This window comes from Pituophis catenifer, unplaced genomic scaffold (assembly GCF_029215685.1).
Source record: "Pituophis catenifer annectens isolate HBS135680 unplaced genomic scaffold, rPitCat1.0.hap2 SCAF_7, whole genome shotgun sequence".
Taxonomy (NCBI): domain Eukaryota; kingdom Metazoa; phylum Chordata; class Lepidosauria; order Squamata; family Colubridae; genus Pituophis; species Pituophis catenifer.
The window spans coordinates 44549795-44568648 of NW_027256887.1; the positions used below are offsets into that span (position 1 = coordinate 44549795).

Genomic DNA, 18854 nt, shown 5'->3' on the forward strand with positions numbered 1-18854 from the left:
AAAATAGAAAACAGTGTTTCATTCTTTTAAACTGGGCATACAGAGAATATATACACCAGTTCTCCTATTCTCTTAGTTCTTTACATCCTTTTTTGAATTTTCCATATCTGCACTGCACTTGGGGATTAAACTACATAAACTATTTAAAAGTTAGGTTCAAGCATGCAAACTGATTTTATCTTATACTGGTAAAACATTTTTAAAGATGTAAGCATCATCACTGTACTGTCACTTAAAATCTATTGTGCATAGTCTCAGTATTTTTATATGAAAAATGTTGCAAGAGATTTGATATATTCATCCTTAAATCGTTAAACATCAGTTAAATACTTTGTCATAACCTTTTATATACACAGTACGCACAATTGTTAATTCTAATTTTGTGTTAATGTTTTACCAAACTTTAAGACCTACAGTATTATAAGGTAGTGGGAAATGTTATTTTGAAATTTAGATATTTTTATCAGAGTCCTTGTAGGTGCATCTTACAAAGAAACCTAAATGGTTGCAAAATCCTAAAGTAAAGAAATATTTTTATATAAACAGTAAATAAACAGTTTTAAGGCAGGAAAAATACAATTAACATAGTGCAGTTGGTAAAAGTTGAGGTGTCTTTAGATTTCTCCCCAAAATCTTGAATTAGTTTGAAAGATGAACTGAATGATAGGCTATGTACCGTGTTTCCCCGAAAATAAGACCTGTCTTATATTTTTTTGAACGCTGAAATAAGCACTTGGCCTTATTGCCATGCGCTCAAAATTGGGCTTCTTATCAGGAGATGTCTTATTTTGGGGGAAACAGGGTAATCAAAAGTGGTTAGACATAATGCTATCCTTAATATAAAATACATTAATTTTTTTCCAATCAGCACCTCTCAGTACATGTATTATATTTAAATAGTGCTTTTAGTGTCTGAAAACTGAGATTTAACATTGCTAAATATCTTTGTTCATTGGGAACTTTTAAAGAAGCATTTTTTTCCACAACATCTCCTTTTCTTTTGCACAGTGGACCAGATGTTTTGGGAAGTAATGCAACTGAGGAAAGAGATGTCGCTGGCAAAACTTGGCTATTACAGGGAGGAGCTGTAACTCCAGCATTTCTGGTGCCTGCATGAACTTCCATAACTGTACATACATTTGAGTCGGTTCTATATCCATGTCTATTTATTTTAAAATGGGTCCAAGATTATGTGCAAGATTGCACTATATACTCTTATAATTAAACAGAATAATTTTACACAAGAGGTTAAAGCTGGCAAGGCAAGAGAATTTTCAGGTATACTTGTGACTATAACTTATGACTGAGAAATTCAGGTGAAACACTGCTCAAGATTTATGTGCATTTTTGTGTGTTCTAGAGAGAGTTTTTAATATAAAATTTCGGCTTAATAAAAGGTTAAATCTGAACTCCCTGGGTCTGAAACATTTTTTTAAAAAATGTGTAGTTTGTAAAATGTATGAAAGAAAGTGATTATTTTTACCAAAAACCAGTAACCAGGATCCTGAAATGATTCTGAATAAATGGTGATTAATTAGTGCAAGTGGGGGATATAGCAAATGTTCGTACTAAAGCATGCATTTCCATTAAGAGCTAACTGTTTGCAATGAGATGTGGAGATGAATTAAAAAATAATATCAACTACTGCTGATTTAGCTTCAGAAGTATTGAGTGTCTGTGAATGCTTTCATCTTCTGATTCTACTTAGCAAAATTTAAAATTATTTGAAGTATTTTTCTCTTCAGTCTACAATGTTTGCTTTGTTGGGAAATCAAACAGAAACATATTCTCTAAGGAACATGGGACTGTTGTGTGTGATTAGTGAATGAATAGAAAGGAGTTCCTGCTGAAGAAAACAACATGGAAAAGGTTTATCAGCTTTGAAGAAAAATTAAATCACATTTGCCCTTGTGTCAAAGTAACACCCCAAACCAATAGCCGCTGAATAGACATTCTGTACTGTCAATACTGATGAGGTCCCAAAGCACTCTGATTCTTATTGATTCATCACCTTTTTTAAAATTTGAGAATGGCTAAAAACACTCTCAAATATTAACTTCACTATTACTTCTCCTTCCAACACTGAAATTTGATCATGCTTTTTCTATTTCTAGTTGAGGTTTATCTTCCACTTAGTATGCATTACACAAGTTGCTACTCTGAGGCAAATACTTTCTTGCCCATGGCCATTAGGCTCCATATTGCAAAATAAAAGCTACAGCATTGACAGACTTGATCCGAATGATAGCTTTCTGTATTTTGCAGTACTATAAACCAGTTTTTCTCAATGTTTTTATCTCTGAGAGACCCTTGAAATAATTTTGAGGCTTCAGGAAACCGCTGGATAAAAATGGCAAAAATTACAAAAACTGCACAATACAATACAATACAGTCCATGTTTTTACGAGGTTTACACCAAGAGCAACCATTGTGTTGCACATGAAGTTCCAAGACATTTTGTTTTTAATAGTGGAAAACCAGATTGTTTTAGTCTCTTTCTCTACCTTACCAGAAATGTTTTAGTTTTTTAATGCCTATGCTAGACAATTTTGCTATGTTCATGGTCTGTATTTTTCTGTTCCCCCTAGTTATGAATAGTATCTTGGGCCATGTAGGACCACTTTTCTGGTTTTTGGGAATGCTGGTTAAGAATTTCTGTATTTGTACATTAAAATCATCATCATGGTATCTGAAACCTGCAGCCGATTCTCTGTTTCAGCTATATTATTCAGGAAGCAGCAACAACTGCATGTGCTGTTTTCTCAGCTCAGTACTGGAATACTTTCCCACTCTCAAACTCTTGTCACATATCTACGTACATAATGTATCTACAGTTATGTTACTTGTAAACATAAGAGGAAGGACTCCAGCAAAATATGCAACTTTTGTTGCCTTCTTAGTTGCACATCAGTTGGAAAGTACCTTGAATTTGAGAGCAAAGGTCCTTAAAATGAGGAAAGAAGAAAAATCTACAATTTGCCTGCCTGTAAAAAGGAAATAAGTGTATCTTTTCTCCTAAGAATGGATAGAATCTCTTAAAGCAAAAATGAACAAATTGATGCAAGGGCACACTTGGCAAACTACTGAATTATTTGAGAATTAATCAGTATGCTTTTCCTGCAAGAGGGAGCAATAGTATGGTAGAATGAGCAGTATATTTGAAGCTCACTGAAAACAATATGCCTAGTTGGATTGGGGCTTTTTGTTTTATTTTAGAGTGTGTGGAAACTCTTCTTTTGTGCCCATGGGTGTGGTGGGTGAAAATGAGACCCCACTTTGAACATTAAGTATCTAAAGAAGGAGTATTGAAGATGCTACTGTTTAATTTCTAATCTGATCCCTTTTTCCTATGTATCAAAAGGTGGATAAAATTGAACATTTTGGGATCATAACATATTGAGCCAGTGATAGCCGGTGAGCTGACAAAAATAATAGTTTGATTTTTTCTGCCATAAAGGCTACTGTGAATTTAAGTATAATGAAAGAAGGTATAAAAGCCTTTTATCAGTATGTTTTGAAATTGAAATAGCTTGTGCTTCCTATAAAAATTAAAGGGACTAATAAAAAAAATTGGCAAATCGTATTTCACAATTTGATGGTTAGCATACCCAGCATTAAAAACATGAAAACAAACATCCATAAATTAAGTCCAAATCAAAGGAGAAAGACAACAGGAAATAGAAAAGAGTATATGTAGCTTAGGGTTGGACTGTGGAGTCCTTGATTCTGTCTGAACCTGGTTATGTGATTGCAGACATTTCATTACATCAGCATGCATCAGTGCAAATCATTAGCGCGTTGGTGAGATAGTCTGCAAGCAAATAGCCAAGCTCAAAGAGCATCAAGGACTCCACAGACAACAGAAAAATCTTCAGAATTTAAAACCTACTAGTAGTGAAATCATGTTTAGAGGTATGATAACTTGTCTTGTGAAATTTATTCTAGCAGTGTCAGCTGAGTCCAGCTGAGGGAGATTAATCTAAGGCCTGCTATGAATTAAATTTCAAATAGACTTGAATCTTGGGATGGAGGAGAGGAAGGGAAGGAGAAGGCCATAATCTGCATGTTAATCTTGGATGCATCTTCAAACACTTTATTCAAGATTTGCATTTGTAAAATAACTATATAGAATGTTACTTGATTTTATGTTTAAAAACACAGCGGTCATTCTTACAGAAGAACCGACAAGTATATTTCAGTGTATGGATAGTCCTCGACTTAACAACCATTTATTTAGTGACTGAAGTTACAAGGACACTGAAAAAAGTGACCTATGACTGCAAGATCCAACCTGGGTGGGTCACCAGGGCCAGAGGTTTAGTCTTCTGAGCTTTCAGACATGCTGGAGCCCATCCTCAGGGAACTTCTCTCTACCGGAATGCGCTTTGCGCTATTCTATGCTTCATATAAGGTACAACATAAATATGAAGCATAGAATAGCTCAAACACATATTCCGGTAGAGAGAAGTTCCCCACGGATGGGCTCTAGCACGAGTCCAAAAGCTCAGAAGACTAAATCTCTTGTTCAAGTGACTGACCCGGATTGGGTCTTGTAACATTATCCTGGGACACACATATTTGCCTTCATTCATGACTTATGACTGTTCTCCAACACGCTGCAGCATCCCCATGGTCACATGATCAGAATTTGGATGCTTGGCAATTGGTTCATGTTTAACTCAGTTGCAATGTCCCAGGATCATGTGATCACCTTTTGTAGCTTTCAGACAAGCAAAGTCAATGGGGAAGCCAGATTCACTTAACAACTGTATTACTAATTTAACAGCTGCAGTGATTCACTTAACAACTGTGGCAAGGAAGGTCATAAAATGGGGCAAAACTCACTTAACAATTGTCTTGCTTAGCAACAAAAATTTTGGGCTCAACTGGGGTCATAAATCAAGGACTATCTGTACTTTACTATACTCAGAAGTTGGCAAGACGTTATAAAGAGAATTTCAATAAAGTATTTATGGATGGAATGTGCTGATCTTAATCCTGCATAGTTGGAAGTTGACCAATATCCCTGTATGTATTTTCCTTTGTATCATTTTGTCTCCTGCAAGATGCATCTTTATGTCTTTTCATGTTTCAGTGAAATCCCAAAGGAAGACATCACAAAAGAATCCCTCCCTTATGTCTTTCTGGAAGGGTTAGGGTTCAAAATGATGAAAGATGCAAAACAAAAAACAGCAATGCCAACAGTGGCATTGTTCCCCACCTTCAAAAATAAATGCCTCAGAAATGCTGCCAAAGGGATAAAAAACCAGACATCTTTAAAAAAACTTTTGGAGGATGGTCTTTGATACCTGCAGGAGAAGGGAATTAAAGAAAAGGAATTTTCAATTTTTAAAAAAGCTAAATTGACTTACATTCCAGACTAACATCTCTAAGATGTTAGAAGAAGTGCTAAAATGGACAAGCAAAGAGCTGTACTTATTGAATGAAGAAGAAATAATTTGGAGCTTCCGTTGATTACAGTAGTAGCTTCTGTTGAATATCAATGCTGGTGACACTGATAACAATTTGATAACTCCATCAAATAGCAGTAAATTCATTTATCTCCAACAGAACTTGTGATGAATATAAAAAAGACAGCCACCAAAAGCCCTGAGAAAGAATACAAGTCTACCAATCTAATTTATCATGAATTGATTGAATATCTTAACAAATATTTCCAGTCCTTGCTACGCTGGCATCAGTTTTTAAAGAAAAATGTATTCAACTGGGACCACATTAACATAGTTGTCAAATCACATTTTCATATCTTGAGATATAAATTTTGGTCATGCCAGGTTAGCCTCTCATATATCTCAAATCAAGGACAGGGAGGCTTTGTTACAGACCAACCTGGCATTCAGTAGTAGCAGCTATTTTTTTTATTTTTTATTATTATTAGTCATATTTCTATGCCGCCCACTCTCCGAGGACTCTGGGCAGCTTACACCAAAGACAGTATACTAAATAGCATATTGCCCCCAACAGTCTGGGTCCTCATTTTACCCACCTCGGAAGGATAGAAGGCTGAGTCAACCTTGAGCCGGTGAGATTTGATCTGCTGATCTGCTGAATTAGCAGTCAGCTGAAGTAGCTGCAGTACTGCACTCTATTATTTTTTCATAATAATACCCTAATTCTACAAAAAGCAAACAAACAAACCCCAGTTTGCTGTTTCAGTTGTTACCTTAAGAATTCTTAGGTCCTTAGTTAGGACCTGACTTACTAAGTTTTCACCAGTCTTAGACTATGAATCCAACTATAACGTACTCACACATAATTTTAACTGCACAATTCTACATTCTTTTTTAAACTGTAATCTCCAGTTTCTAGCTCTTTAGGTACTTGTTAATTTATGGAAAATCCTTCTAAATCAAATAACAATGACAAATCTGTGATTTACGCCAATACTGTGTTGTCATGATAGTAGTGTGAACAATCTTATAATAACATTCAAGTAGCCTTGAATCAAATTATTGTTTTAAAAAAAGATATTTCAGCTGTGGGTAATTTATAATTTAATTTGCTATACCGTAAGGAAGAAGTAACTATACTATTTAATAACAAACAGTGTAGAAAAATAAGAGTTAAACTGGAGGAAGAAGATGAAATGTTACACTGCTGGGATCTTAATAAAGTCTAATTGACCCCAAACCTGAATTCCCACCCTTATAATCCTCAAACATATGGCAATTGAGCTTTGTTATAGATTACAAATGGAGTCGTTATCACATTCCATTTGGAAGACACACAATTGGAGAAGAGTACTTAATGTAATAGTGTTTCCAGGGTGATATCTTGTTTTCTACAGCAAAACCAACTGAACACTTTATTACATTATCAGTTTTGTGAGCTATAATCAACTTCATCAGTTGCATGAAATAGGAACATGAATTCAGCCCTAATTGGAGGAGAAAAAAGAATAATGAGATTAGAAAACATGAACTGCAGAAGATACAGAGCATGCTAATTATTTTGTAAACCATTCAGTTTTCATTCTCAATGCAGATTAAGTATTTGCTTGTATTATTATGAACATACTTTGTTAATGAATGCACATAAAGTAAGAGATCAATAATCCCACAAGATGGCAGCATTTAAATTTAAATGGGCTATTCTGCAGAAAATATAATTGTGTTTAATAGCACTAATTCCCAAAACAAACAGGTGAGATGTTGCACCTTTTCAATCCTTTTCTTATTTATTTATTTGTTGGTTTTATTTAATACAGACACATGGGCATCTATTGGGCAAACAACCAAACAAATGCAATTTAAATATATGCTTCAGACACTGGGACACAAATATAAAAGATGGCAATAGCGTCACCATACATATATCATTTTTTTGGTGTCTGCTATGTGTGCTAGAGACTGTTTCAGCACATTTTATTTATTTCTATTGGCTCAAAGTAGTAGCTACAGAGACTTCAGTAATAAGCTGTAGATAAAAGCTAGTTATCAGGCAGTAACTTACTACAACAAAATGTAATGCTGTTTCCTTTCTAAAAACGCTTTAGTTTGTGCCATCATTGGATTTCGGTTCAAAAGAATTATTTAAAAAAATTTTTTTTCCATGATTATTTTCTGAAATCTATTCCATAGTAGTAGTGATAGTAAAAATAACAAAATACATCACAGCAACTTCATTATAATAGTTATAATTCTATTCATAATGTAATCCCAATTGTAATATTAATCAACAATAACAGTCACATCAAAACATAAGAACAACCAAATTGCTTGAAAAGATTGCCAACTCCTAGTTTGAAGACAAGTTTTTTGTTGTCTCAAATGCTCACTTTCTTCTCCCTGTATCAGTAAATCTCAGGTTTGCAATCCAGTTGAACTGAACAATTGAACCAGAGATCAAGGAACATCTGTATTATTTCTTCCTTCTTATTTCTCAATTGGAAATTATTTCCTCTACTGAAAGAATTGGGAACTTGGATCTCTAAAATGTTGCACAACTACAACTCCCAGCAGCCTCAGTGAAGGACATGGATGCAGTTTCCTCACTTCTATAGAAGTTTGGGCTAGGAAAACAAGCAAGATGCACTAATTTACAGAAAACAACCCTTCTTTAAGGCAATATTCTTTCGCTTAGGTAGAAGCGAAGAAAGTATTGAACACAGTATAGGCTTGAATTGCTCAGTAATAAATAACACCAAAGAAGAGATTAAGAAGACATAAAGAATACCTGGTACAATTTCTTCACTTTGAATGAATTCAGTATATACGTATAGCAATTGTAGTAATTGTTTATACTGCAATGTGATTATTTATACAGATAATTTAGCAGATAAAAAGAATGTATTTTTTCTGCATGTTCTCTTCTTTTGGAGACTATATCAGACAAATATTACACATAGCTACTTTGTTATGTGTATTGGATCCAATGGGGCTACCAAATCTATGCTGCAAAAACCCAGCTATAGTAGATGTCAGACTGTAGTTAATTATATTGATTTTTGCAGTTGTTCTACAGGTAACAATATTTGTTTAATTTTAGAAATATTTATTTTTAAAGGAAGAGCACAGTTTTGTGGTTATAAGAGGCGTAATTAGGAGAAAGGGTAGTCTACTTGAGTTTGGATAATTTTGGAAAATGTTAAAGCAACTTTCTCTGGCTAAGTGTGTGGATAAAAACTGAGTTTCTGGAGAAGAGAATAATTTTTAATGAATTACAAAAAGACACGGTTTCTCCATTTGAATATTTTGCTTTTGGAATGAGCTTCCCAGGGAGACAACTACCATTTCAATTCCTCTTTTTCCAGTCTTCATAGTTTTTTCCCCAGTTTGATTTAATGACTGTTCCATATTGGAATTCTAGATTTTATGTTTTATGTACTATTTATTCATTCTACATGTTTTAAAGCTATTTTTACCTTTAATTTTTAGAAACTTGATGGTTTATACCATTATGTATTCTATGGATGTTTATATTGTAATGTGTGATATTTTAAACTGCCCAGAGAAACAATTGTCTTTTTTTCCCAACCTCATTATTACAAAGAATCAGTATAATATTAGAATAGTAATAATGTATGAGATTACAGCACCACAAAAGTACGAAACAGTATAAAATTAGCACATAAACAGGACATGGAGAAGTGGATTCATCTGTGAATGTTAAAATAATAAAAGTAACTGCAGTGTAAAATGTAAAAAGTAGTTACAGCATTTGCTTATTTCAGTAAACCAGCTGAGCTGCAACTATGCTGTGATGATGTTGATCATGTGGTGTTCCCTCTGGCCATGAAAAGCCTTTTTGGCTTTGTTGATCATGAATGACTACTATTATCTGCTGGGCCAAGCAGCCAGCCAGCCATCAGCCCCACCTTTTTTGAAAGCCATATATTCAGGCTGCGCTCACTGTGAATTGCTGTGACCTATATTACAGCTTTAAGCCTGGAGGGGATGAGACTCTCTTAGTCTTCAGCATTATCCTGTGATTGCTCTGTAGCTTCAATATTTCTCATAGAAAGAGAGGATTGTTAATAATCTTTTTCTCTCTCTCATATAAATGAGACATACATTTGAAGAAGAGGAAAAACTGGCCAAGAGACAATTTAGAAAACTTTACATTGGATTGGTGATTATATGATATGATTAATGAAAGTGCATCCGTGGCTTTAGGCCAACAGTTGGCTAGATTCCAGTTTTGTAGTACTCTTACTTCAAAATAGCAGAAAACCAGTAATATCAACTATTGCCAGAATAGCTCCAAGGGCCACAAGAGAACCTGGAGCCACAGGGACATGCAACTGTTTTCAGCTCATGAAATTAGATCAATGTCTTTCTAATGTCTTTTCAACCGTTTTCACTGTTTTTCCTCTGGGCTGGCATTTAGAGGCAATTTTCCCTTGCTGTGATTCAATAAATCCTGATGTGGTTATACCCCAGTGAAAAGTTATACCCCTTTCTGACCATGGTCCAGGTTCTACTTATTTATTTCTTCATTTCTATTTATATTATGTGGCAATTAAAAACTATTCTTATCAAGTGGAATGACTCTTATTCTAGGAACACTTAAAATATGTTCATATAAAGATGCAGATCTCCATCCATCCTTTTTAACAAAGGAAACTCCTTTTTATAATGATTTTTTTAAAAAGATTCCACACCCCCCCCCCCAAGTTAATATCTGATGCTTTATTTGGAATCTTTTAGAAAATCTATTTTCTTTTACTTTAAAATGGCACGTGTTTAAATGCACATATTTGTACAGATAAAGATTGATATTTATAAATGATTAGCAATTATTAGGGCTTATCACACAATTACAGAATTGAAAGGAACCTTGGAGTATACAAACCCGCTTAGAGTTTGTTCCTCACAGTCTGAGAGTCCTTCAGGTTCTTTTTTGCAAGCTCCAAATGGGCTTTCATGTGTTTTGCACTGAGGAGAGGCTTCCATCTAGCCCAGGGGTGTCAAAACTCGATTTCATTGAGGGCCGCATCAAGATTGTGTTTGACCTCGGGAGGCTGGGTGGGTGTGGCTGGGGTGGGCGTGGCCAGCTGTGACAGCCTCCTGTAGCCCTCTGCCAGCAAAAATGGAGGTCATGGGGAAGTTCTTGGTCACTTCTCTTACTAAGGCCCTTCTCTCCCGATTGCTCAGTCTGACAGGGAAACCAGCTCTTGGAAGAGTCCTGGTTGCCCCTGGGCTCTTAGGAACCTTCAGTGCAGCAAAAATTTTATTGTAGCCTGTAACAGAACTGTGCCTTACAATAATCCTGTCTCTGAGCTCTGCAGGCAGTTTCTTTACCTCATGGCTTTTGCTCTGTTACAGTATGCATTGTCAGCTCTGATGCCTTCTATAGAGAGGTGTGTCTCTATCCATGTCCAATCAATTTAATTTACTACAGGTCGACTCCAAGGTGTAGAAACATGTCAGCAATGATCAAAAGAAATGGGAGGCACTAGAGATAAATTTCACGTGTTGTTGCAAAGGGTCTGAATACTTATGTCAATGTGATATTTCAGTTTTTTCTTTTTAATAAATTTACAGACATTTCAAAAATTCTGTTTTCACTTTGTCATTATGGAGTATGAATGTAGATTAATGAGAAAAAATGAATTTCAACAACTGTAGAATCAGGCTGCAGCATAACAAAATTGACAAAATTGAAGGGGGGGTCTGAACACTTTCTGAATGCACTGTATATAAGATATAGGTTTAATTACAAATGGAAGGGCTAAAAGGTATGCCATGAAGTATGAACCAGTGTCATCTAGATGGTTGTGGATATGTATGAAAGTAGGAATTTATGGGTTCTTGATCGCTATATATTATGTTTTAGGGCATGGGTGTCAAACTCTATTTCATTGAGGGCAGCATCAGGGTTGTGGTTGACCTTGGGGGGCATGGCCGGGGGCATGGCCAGTTTCCCTGTGTCCCTCCTTCTCATTCCCATTTCCCTCCCTCCCTCCCTCCCTCCCTCCCTGCCTCCCTCTCCTTCCTTCCATTCCTCCCTCTTTCTCATCTTCTTTCCTTCCTTCCTCCGAGGGGAGGGGGAGAGATTGGCAGCGTTGCTGGTGTCCGTGCTTATCACAGCTGTGGCTTTCCCACATAGAATGGGGGTGGTCCCAGTGAGAGGCAAGCTACATGGGCTGCAAGCTCGGGCCGGCAAACAGACCATGGAGGCGCTGATGGTGAGCACTGCACTGATTTATAACTGGATGGCAGTCATCTGGCCTGGAACATGGTGAGCCTTAGATCTGCAGGGCTGCCCTGGAGCCAGCTAGGGGTTGCCCCCACTGCCTCGTTCCTGCCCCCTGGGCATGTGCACAGGAGACAGCGAGTGCCATGGGGATAGGGCCGAAGTGGTGTGGCGGTCTCTCGCTGGCTTCAGGGCAACCCATGGATCTAAGGTTCCAGCCTGGATGGTAGCCATCAAATTATAGATCAATATCCAGCTGGCCTGGACCAGGGCCAAGGTGGAGGGGCTGGAGCCAGTCCTTTGCTTTTTCCAAGACAGCCCCGTGGGCCAGATTTAGCCACATTGCAGGCCGGACATGGCCCACGGGTCTTGAGTTTGACACCCCTGTTCTAGGGAATAATGATAGTGAATCAGAAATAAAGGGGGGGAGGAATTATATAACATTCTGAATTGAAAAGGCCGTTAGAGTAGATATTCCAAATATTAAAGAACATTTTGCTACCACCCATTCATTCAGAAATAGTGATTGTGATTAGTACTTGTTTACAAGGATTATGAAGATTATGGATTATAATGAACATCTCCTGAAAAACGTTGTCATCACATGGCAATCACATCAGATATCTCCATGGAGTAATCTGTTTAACTATAATTATGAACAATTGTAAAAACTTTAGGTCTTTTAGTGTGATGCTTTGAATGGTAAGAAATATGACCCACAAGGGATGGTGTAAGGCTTTTTCAATAAGGAGACTTGGTGCCAAAAAATTAATTGGGTTAGTGGTCTCCTACTCTAGGATCCCCAGGATTGTAAAAGAGAGCAAAGGATTATTAACAGAAATAAATTATCAATTATTACTGTATTTCCCGGATCCTTTACAAGAATTGTAAATATTGACTATTCTGTTTCCAATATTTTTAAGGCTTAAATTCTTTTTCATCCATTTTGCATCACTTAGGGAATTGTTTTAAAATTCATATAACAAATGTTGGTGTTAAGCATTTTATGTCTATCCTCAATATGACTTTGTCCTCTGTTGTCCTTTGTTATGAGGGGACAGTGGGCCTGGTCCTGTGAAAATGTTTTTGAGACTCCTATTTTCATGTTTCTCCCCTGGACCTTTTATATGGATCCCCAGGATACGGTCACTCCCATCCACTGCGGTCAAGATGTATTCAGCAGCGGAGCTTCTTGATCTGCGAGACTCCCCCCTCTCGCAAGCTTGGCCCTCCACTCTATCGAGGGCCTACCTCGATGATGGGTTTTGGAACCCCGAGAGGTGGCATGCCGCAAAGAGGGGGCTGCGGGGTTTTTTTAAATTGTCTTTTTGTAATCTTTTAAGGGGCTTGGGGCAGGGGGTGGGGAGGGAGGGGTATAGGTCAGGCTTGACACAGGGGCATGGAACGGAAGGCGGGGAGCGGGGTGTGGAGGAGCTCAGTGCTGATAGGGAGGTGGGCGATTCTATCAGGACCGTGGTTGGGAGAGGCAGATATGGCGGGAGTAGGGGGCCACATCATGTGGTGGGGGCACGCACCTGCTATCTCCAAGTGGTGGCGTGCCTCGGCCCCCATGACTCTTCTTGTTCCCCGGGCTGTCCAGAGCCCAGGCCTTAGGCTGATGTTGTGCAACGCCAGGTCTGTGGTTAATAAGCCCCCCTCATTTTCGAGCTAATTCAGGAGGGGGGTGCAGACCTGGCGGGTATTTCAGAGACCTGGTTGGGCCAAGAGGGGGGGTTCCCCTCGTAGAGGTGTGCCCGCCAGGTTTCCACGCATTCCATCAGCCAAGGGCCCAGGGCAGGGATGTGGGGGTGGCGGTCGTTATAAAGGAAGGTCTTGATCCGAGGGAGGCCACTGTACCTCAGATAGCCAGATGTGAGTCTCTCCTGGTGAAGTAGGGCCATGGGATGCAGGTGAGCCTGCTGATCATGTACCTGGCCCCCTGCCACGTGACAGCGGCCCTGCCCGAGCTTCTCAATGTTATTGCTGGGGTGGCGGTTGATACCCCCAGACTTTTGGTCATGGGGCCTGGATAGCTCTGTGGACAAGGCACTGTAATTTAACACCAGCTGTCTGCAATTAAAGTAAGTTCGAATCTTGCCAGGCTCAAGGTTGACTCAGCCTTTCATCCTTTGTAAGGTAGGTAAATTGCCCCCAGTTTGTGGGGGCAATATGCTGACTTTGTATAAAATATACAAAAGTATGAAGGCTATTGCTTAACGCACTGTAAGCCGCCCTGAGTCTCCGGAGAAGGGCGGCATATAAATCAAATTAAAAAAATAAAAATAAAAATGGGGGATTTCAACCTGCCGTCTGCCAGTGAGGCGTCTGGGATGGCTCGGGAGTTTATGGCTTCCATGACAGCCATGGACCTGACACAACTAATTCTTAGCCCTACTCACGCGGGAGGACACACTCTGGACTTAGATTTTGTCTCTGGTCAATGACTGAGTGGCCTGGATATAGGGGATATAGTTATTGAACCCCTGTCATGGTCGGACCATTCTCTCCTGAGGCTGGACTTTTTGACTGCTGCATCCCACCGCAGGGAGGCGGAACCGACCAGGTGGTTCCGCTCCAGGCGCCTGATGGATCCTGATAGGTTCCAGAGGGAGCTTGGGCCAGTTTCTGAAACTCTGGCTCACGACTCGGCTGAAGACATGGTGGCTGCCTGGGACAGGACGGCCGCCGGTGCTGTGAACCGAGTCGTGCCTTTGCGGCCTCTGACCCGGCGCCAAACCTGCCCGGCCCCTTGGTTCTCCGAGGAGCTGAGGGAGATGAAGCACCGGAAAAGATGCCTAGAGAGTGGTTGGAGGGCTAGTTGCTCCGAATCTGACCGACCACTAATTAGGTCTCATATTAAGACCTATTTAGTGGCGATAAAAGTGGCAAAGTGTAACTACTTTTCCGCTCTTATTGCATTGGCAGATAACCGCCCAACGCGTTGTTTAGGGTGACTCGCTCCCTCCTACACCAGAGAGCGCAGGAGACCCCTTGCAAGGGCAGGCTGAGGTTTTTGCACAGTATCTGCACGATAAAATCACTCAGATTCGGGAAGGCTTGGACTCTGACTGGGTAGATCCTGGTGAGGTGATTGAGGCCAGTCTTGAGAATGTTATCTGGGACGAGTTTGACCCTGTGACTCCTGAGGACGTGGACAGGATCCTGGGGAGGTTAAACGCAACCACATGTTTATTGGACCCATGTCCCTCCTGGCTGGTACTGGCCACCTGGGAGGTAACACGAAGCTGGCTCCAGAGGATTATAAATGCTTCTTTGAGGGAGGGTTTCTTGCCTCCCGCCTTGAAAGAGGCGGTGGTGAGGCCCCTCCTCAAGAAGCCTTCTCTGGACCCGGCTGTTCTGGCAAACTACCGTCCGGTCTCCAACCTTCGCTTCATTGTGAAGGTTGTTGAGAGTGTGGTTGCACGACAGCTCCCACAGTATCTGGATGAAGCCGTCTATCTAGATCCATGCCAGTCCGGCTTCAGGCCTGGGTACAGCATGGAGACGGCATTGGTCGCATTGGTGGATGATCTCTGGAGGGCCCGGGACAGGGGTTGTTCCTCTGTTCTGGTCCTGTTAGAACTCTCAGCGGCTGTTGATACCATTGACCATGGTATCATGCTGCGCCGGCTGGGGGGATTAGGGGTGGGAGGCACCGTGCTGCGGTGGTTCTCCTCCTATCTCTCTGACCAGTCGCAGTCCGTGTTGGCAGGGGAGCAGAGGTCTGCCACACCCCTTGTCTGTGGGGTGCCGCAAGGGTCGGTCCTCTCGCCCCTCCTGTTCAACATTTATGTGAAGCCGCTGGGTGAGATCATCCGTGGTTTTGGGGTGCGATGCCATCTGTACGCTGATGACACTCAGCTGTACATCTCCACCCCAGACCACCCCAATGATGCCCTCGAAGTGATGTCCCAGTGTCTGGAGGCCGTGCAGGTCTGGAGGCCATGCAGGTCTGGATGGGGAGGAACAGGCTTCGACTCAACCCTTCTAAGACTGAGTGGCTGTGGATGCCGGTGTCCCGATATAGCCAGCTGGTGCCATCGCTGGCTATTGAGGGTGAGTCATTGACCCCCACAGAGGGGGCTCACAACTTGGGTGTCCTCCTGGACACACGGCTGTCTTTAGAAGAGCATATGACGGCCGTGGCCAGGGGGGCTTTTTATCAGGCTCGCCTGATACGCCAGTGGCGCCCCTTTCTGTATCGGGACTCCTTATGTACAGTCACCCATGCCCTCGTCACGTCTCGCCTGGACTACTGCAATGCTCTCTACATGGGGTTCCTCTTGAGGAGCACCCGGAGGCTCCAGCTGGTCCAGAATGCGGCCGCACGGGTGATTATGGGAGCGACGTGGCACTCCCATGTAACACCTCGCTTGCGCGAGCTGCACCGGCTCCCGGTAGTCTTCCGGTTGCACTTTAAGGTATTGGTTCTCATCTTTAAAGCGCTCCATGGCTTAGGGCCACGGTACCTACGAGACTGCCTGCTGCTACCGATAACCTCCCACCGGCCAATACGCTCTCACAGAGAGTGCCTCCTCAGGGTGCCGTCGGTCAAGCAATGTCAGCTGGCGGCCCCCAGGGAGAGAGCCTTTTCTGTGGGGGCACCCGCCCTGTGGAATGAGCTACCTCCTGGAATACAGCTGATCCCGGACCTCCGGACCTTCTGTAAGGCCCTGAAGACTTATTTATTCCAGCAAGCCGGTCTAGCCTAAATGGTTTTTAATGGGATTTTTAAATTTTATAGACTTGGGGTTTTAAATTGGGTGGCCGATTGATTTAATCTGTTTTAATTATCTTAACTTTTGTATTTTAATTTTTGGCTGTTCACCGCCCTGAGTCCCTTTGGGAGAAGGGCGGTATACAAAATAAATAAATAAATAATAAATAAATAAATAAATAAATAAATAAATAAATAAATAAATAAATAAATAAATAAATAATAAATGCATATCTATAAACAATTTTGCCCAGTTTAAACTATTTGTGCTATTTTCAGCAATACAGTTTTCTGCATATTTTATTCTACCATTTCAGATACACATACAGGCACAGACATATTTTTGTGCAAATGTCACAGACAACTGGATTCCAGTTCATGTATTGATTTGAAAAGGAGCAATTAGCTAAGTACATCTGAAAAAAAAACAATCAAATTATTTTCATATTTGGACTAAATGTGTGCTGACTGCATTTCAACATATACAACTATGTACTTTGCAGTCAGCACACTCATTTTGTTTAGAAAATGTTTTTATAGACTTTCCCTGCAAACTGCTTTTCAAACTCCCTGAAACATGTTTAAGGAGTTGCTGATTGCTTTCCCTTTCAGTAATCTTTGCATCAAACCACAAATTGCTTTTTAAATGGGTAGGGAGTCTCATTTGTTTGGAATGCATTTCATAAAAAACTGAGGTCTCCATATATTTTAATGTACATCATTGCATCGTATGTTACTTTTATTATTTATTTCTTTTAAAAAATATAGTTTCTTTGCCTCACTCCCCTCTTTCAGTATTTTGAAATTGTATGCAGAAATACCAAATAGTCTGATAAACATGCGGTGCCTAGAGGCAAACATCTTTACAATACAATTGAGATGTATATATTACTCCAAACTACCTAAATAAAGATATGTACAACTCATATAAGTAACTGAAAGTTGTATTGCAGAGAAAGCAAATGTAGGTGTCCAGCACTGGGAAGGTAGGAAGAAGCCTTTCTTGAAATGAAGCAAAATGAGGCTACCCGGTACCCATGATCAAAACCCTGTCCCTTTTCACATATTACATATCAAAAAGGGAAGGGCATCTAATCACACACACAAAGCCATCTTGTCTTTTTTTTAACCCTTCCTGCAGATCCTTTTGAAATACTCCCTTGAAGATCTTGCATAGCTCTACTAAATGGATTAATGGTAGGATCCAACTGTGCTACTTCTGTGTCTCAATAGTTAATTGACTAACAAAGTTTTATAATTACCTTCAATGCTTGTTAACTTTTTTGTACAATGCCCAGAGTCTCTTGATTTGTGAGATGGGCAGCTATATACATTTGAAAAATCAATAAAGTTAAACATTTTAATAATATTTTAATATCAATAGAAAAGACTAACCAATCATGTATTTGAACTTTCCTTTTACTGATGGAGTAGCATAGATTTATTTGCCTGATTTTATGAAATCCTATTCCTGCCAGTAATAGAATGAATGTCAATGAAACTGTTGTTAATAGTCTTCAATGTTGTTGGTTAATATTGAAATCTGATTTCATAAATAAGCTTTTTGGGATGATATTTAATTGCATGTACTGAAATTCCCCCCTTCTTTATCTAAATTGTAATCTTGAGGAATAAATCTTCCATGAACATAAGATCTGATGAAAATTATGATATTAAATGGATAATATTAATGATATTAAATGATTCAGTCATGGTTTTAAACATCTTAAAAAGAGCACTATTAATACACCATGAAGGAATGCATTTATTCTGAAGTGGACATTATATGAGAGGAAATTTTTGCTGAGAAGTATTTTACTTACTAAAAATGCATTGAATCCTTTTAGCAACAGGGGAAGCATATTCTTGAAGAGAGAACATGGGACATAGCATGTATAAATTAATTTGAAGTCATGGATAGTTCTTAACCATCCTGTGTCAAGATCTATTTAATAGTTCCTAGAAATATATATTTCAAAGGAAAAACATTGTTAGGTTGGTATAACTCTAAATCTGAGCTATTTTTAGATATCTCCAATTGTTTTTGCCCTTTCAAGCAATTAAGCATACCAGGTCCCATCTATCAGACATAATGGTACGTGGGAATGATCTTGGAAGACCCAGTCTGATCAATAGTCTGATAAGGGGCAACTCAGTTTGCAAGTGGGGGAAAATCATGGAAAGCATCTCAGAAGGGACAATCCCTAGTTTACCAAAGATTGAAAAGAGAGGACAGGTGATATATTTTCAGTCTTGCAAGATTCTGTTAATGTAACAGAATCTGGATGCATCTGGTTGTATCTGAACTAGCTCACAAGCTGGCACCAGAAGGTGTACCTTTGTTGGAGTGCCTGCTTTCTGGAATGTTATCCTTCCAGAGATTTGTGTGGTTTCCATCCTCACGACATTTTGGAAATTACCAACAATTTGGTTATTTTCTCAGGTCATGAAATAGAGTGATTTTGGAGACTCTCTTAGT

General features: G+C 39.6%; 1 protein-coding gene across 1 annotated transcript in view; it reads left to right on the forward strand.

Annotated features, from left to right (window-relative positions):
• The window catches only part of RAB3IP (RAB3A interacting protein), a 43242-nt gene extending 41635 nt beyond the window's left edge, over nt 1-1607 (forward strand). The window contains exon 12 of the mRNA XM_070946679.1: nt 1009-1607. Within this exon, the coding sequence (XP_070802780.1) occupies nt 1009-1091 (83 nt within the window). The 3' untranslated portion in view covers nt 1092-1607. The remainder of the gene's footprint in view (nt 1-1008) is intronic.
• Nucleotides 1608-18854: the final 17247 nt, after the last annotated feature.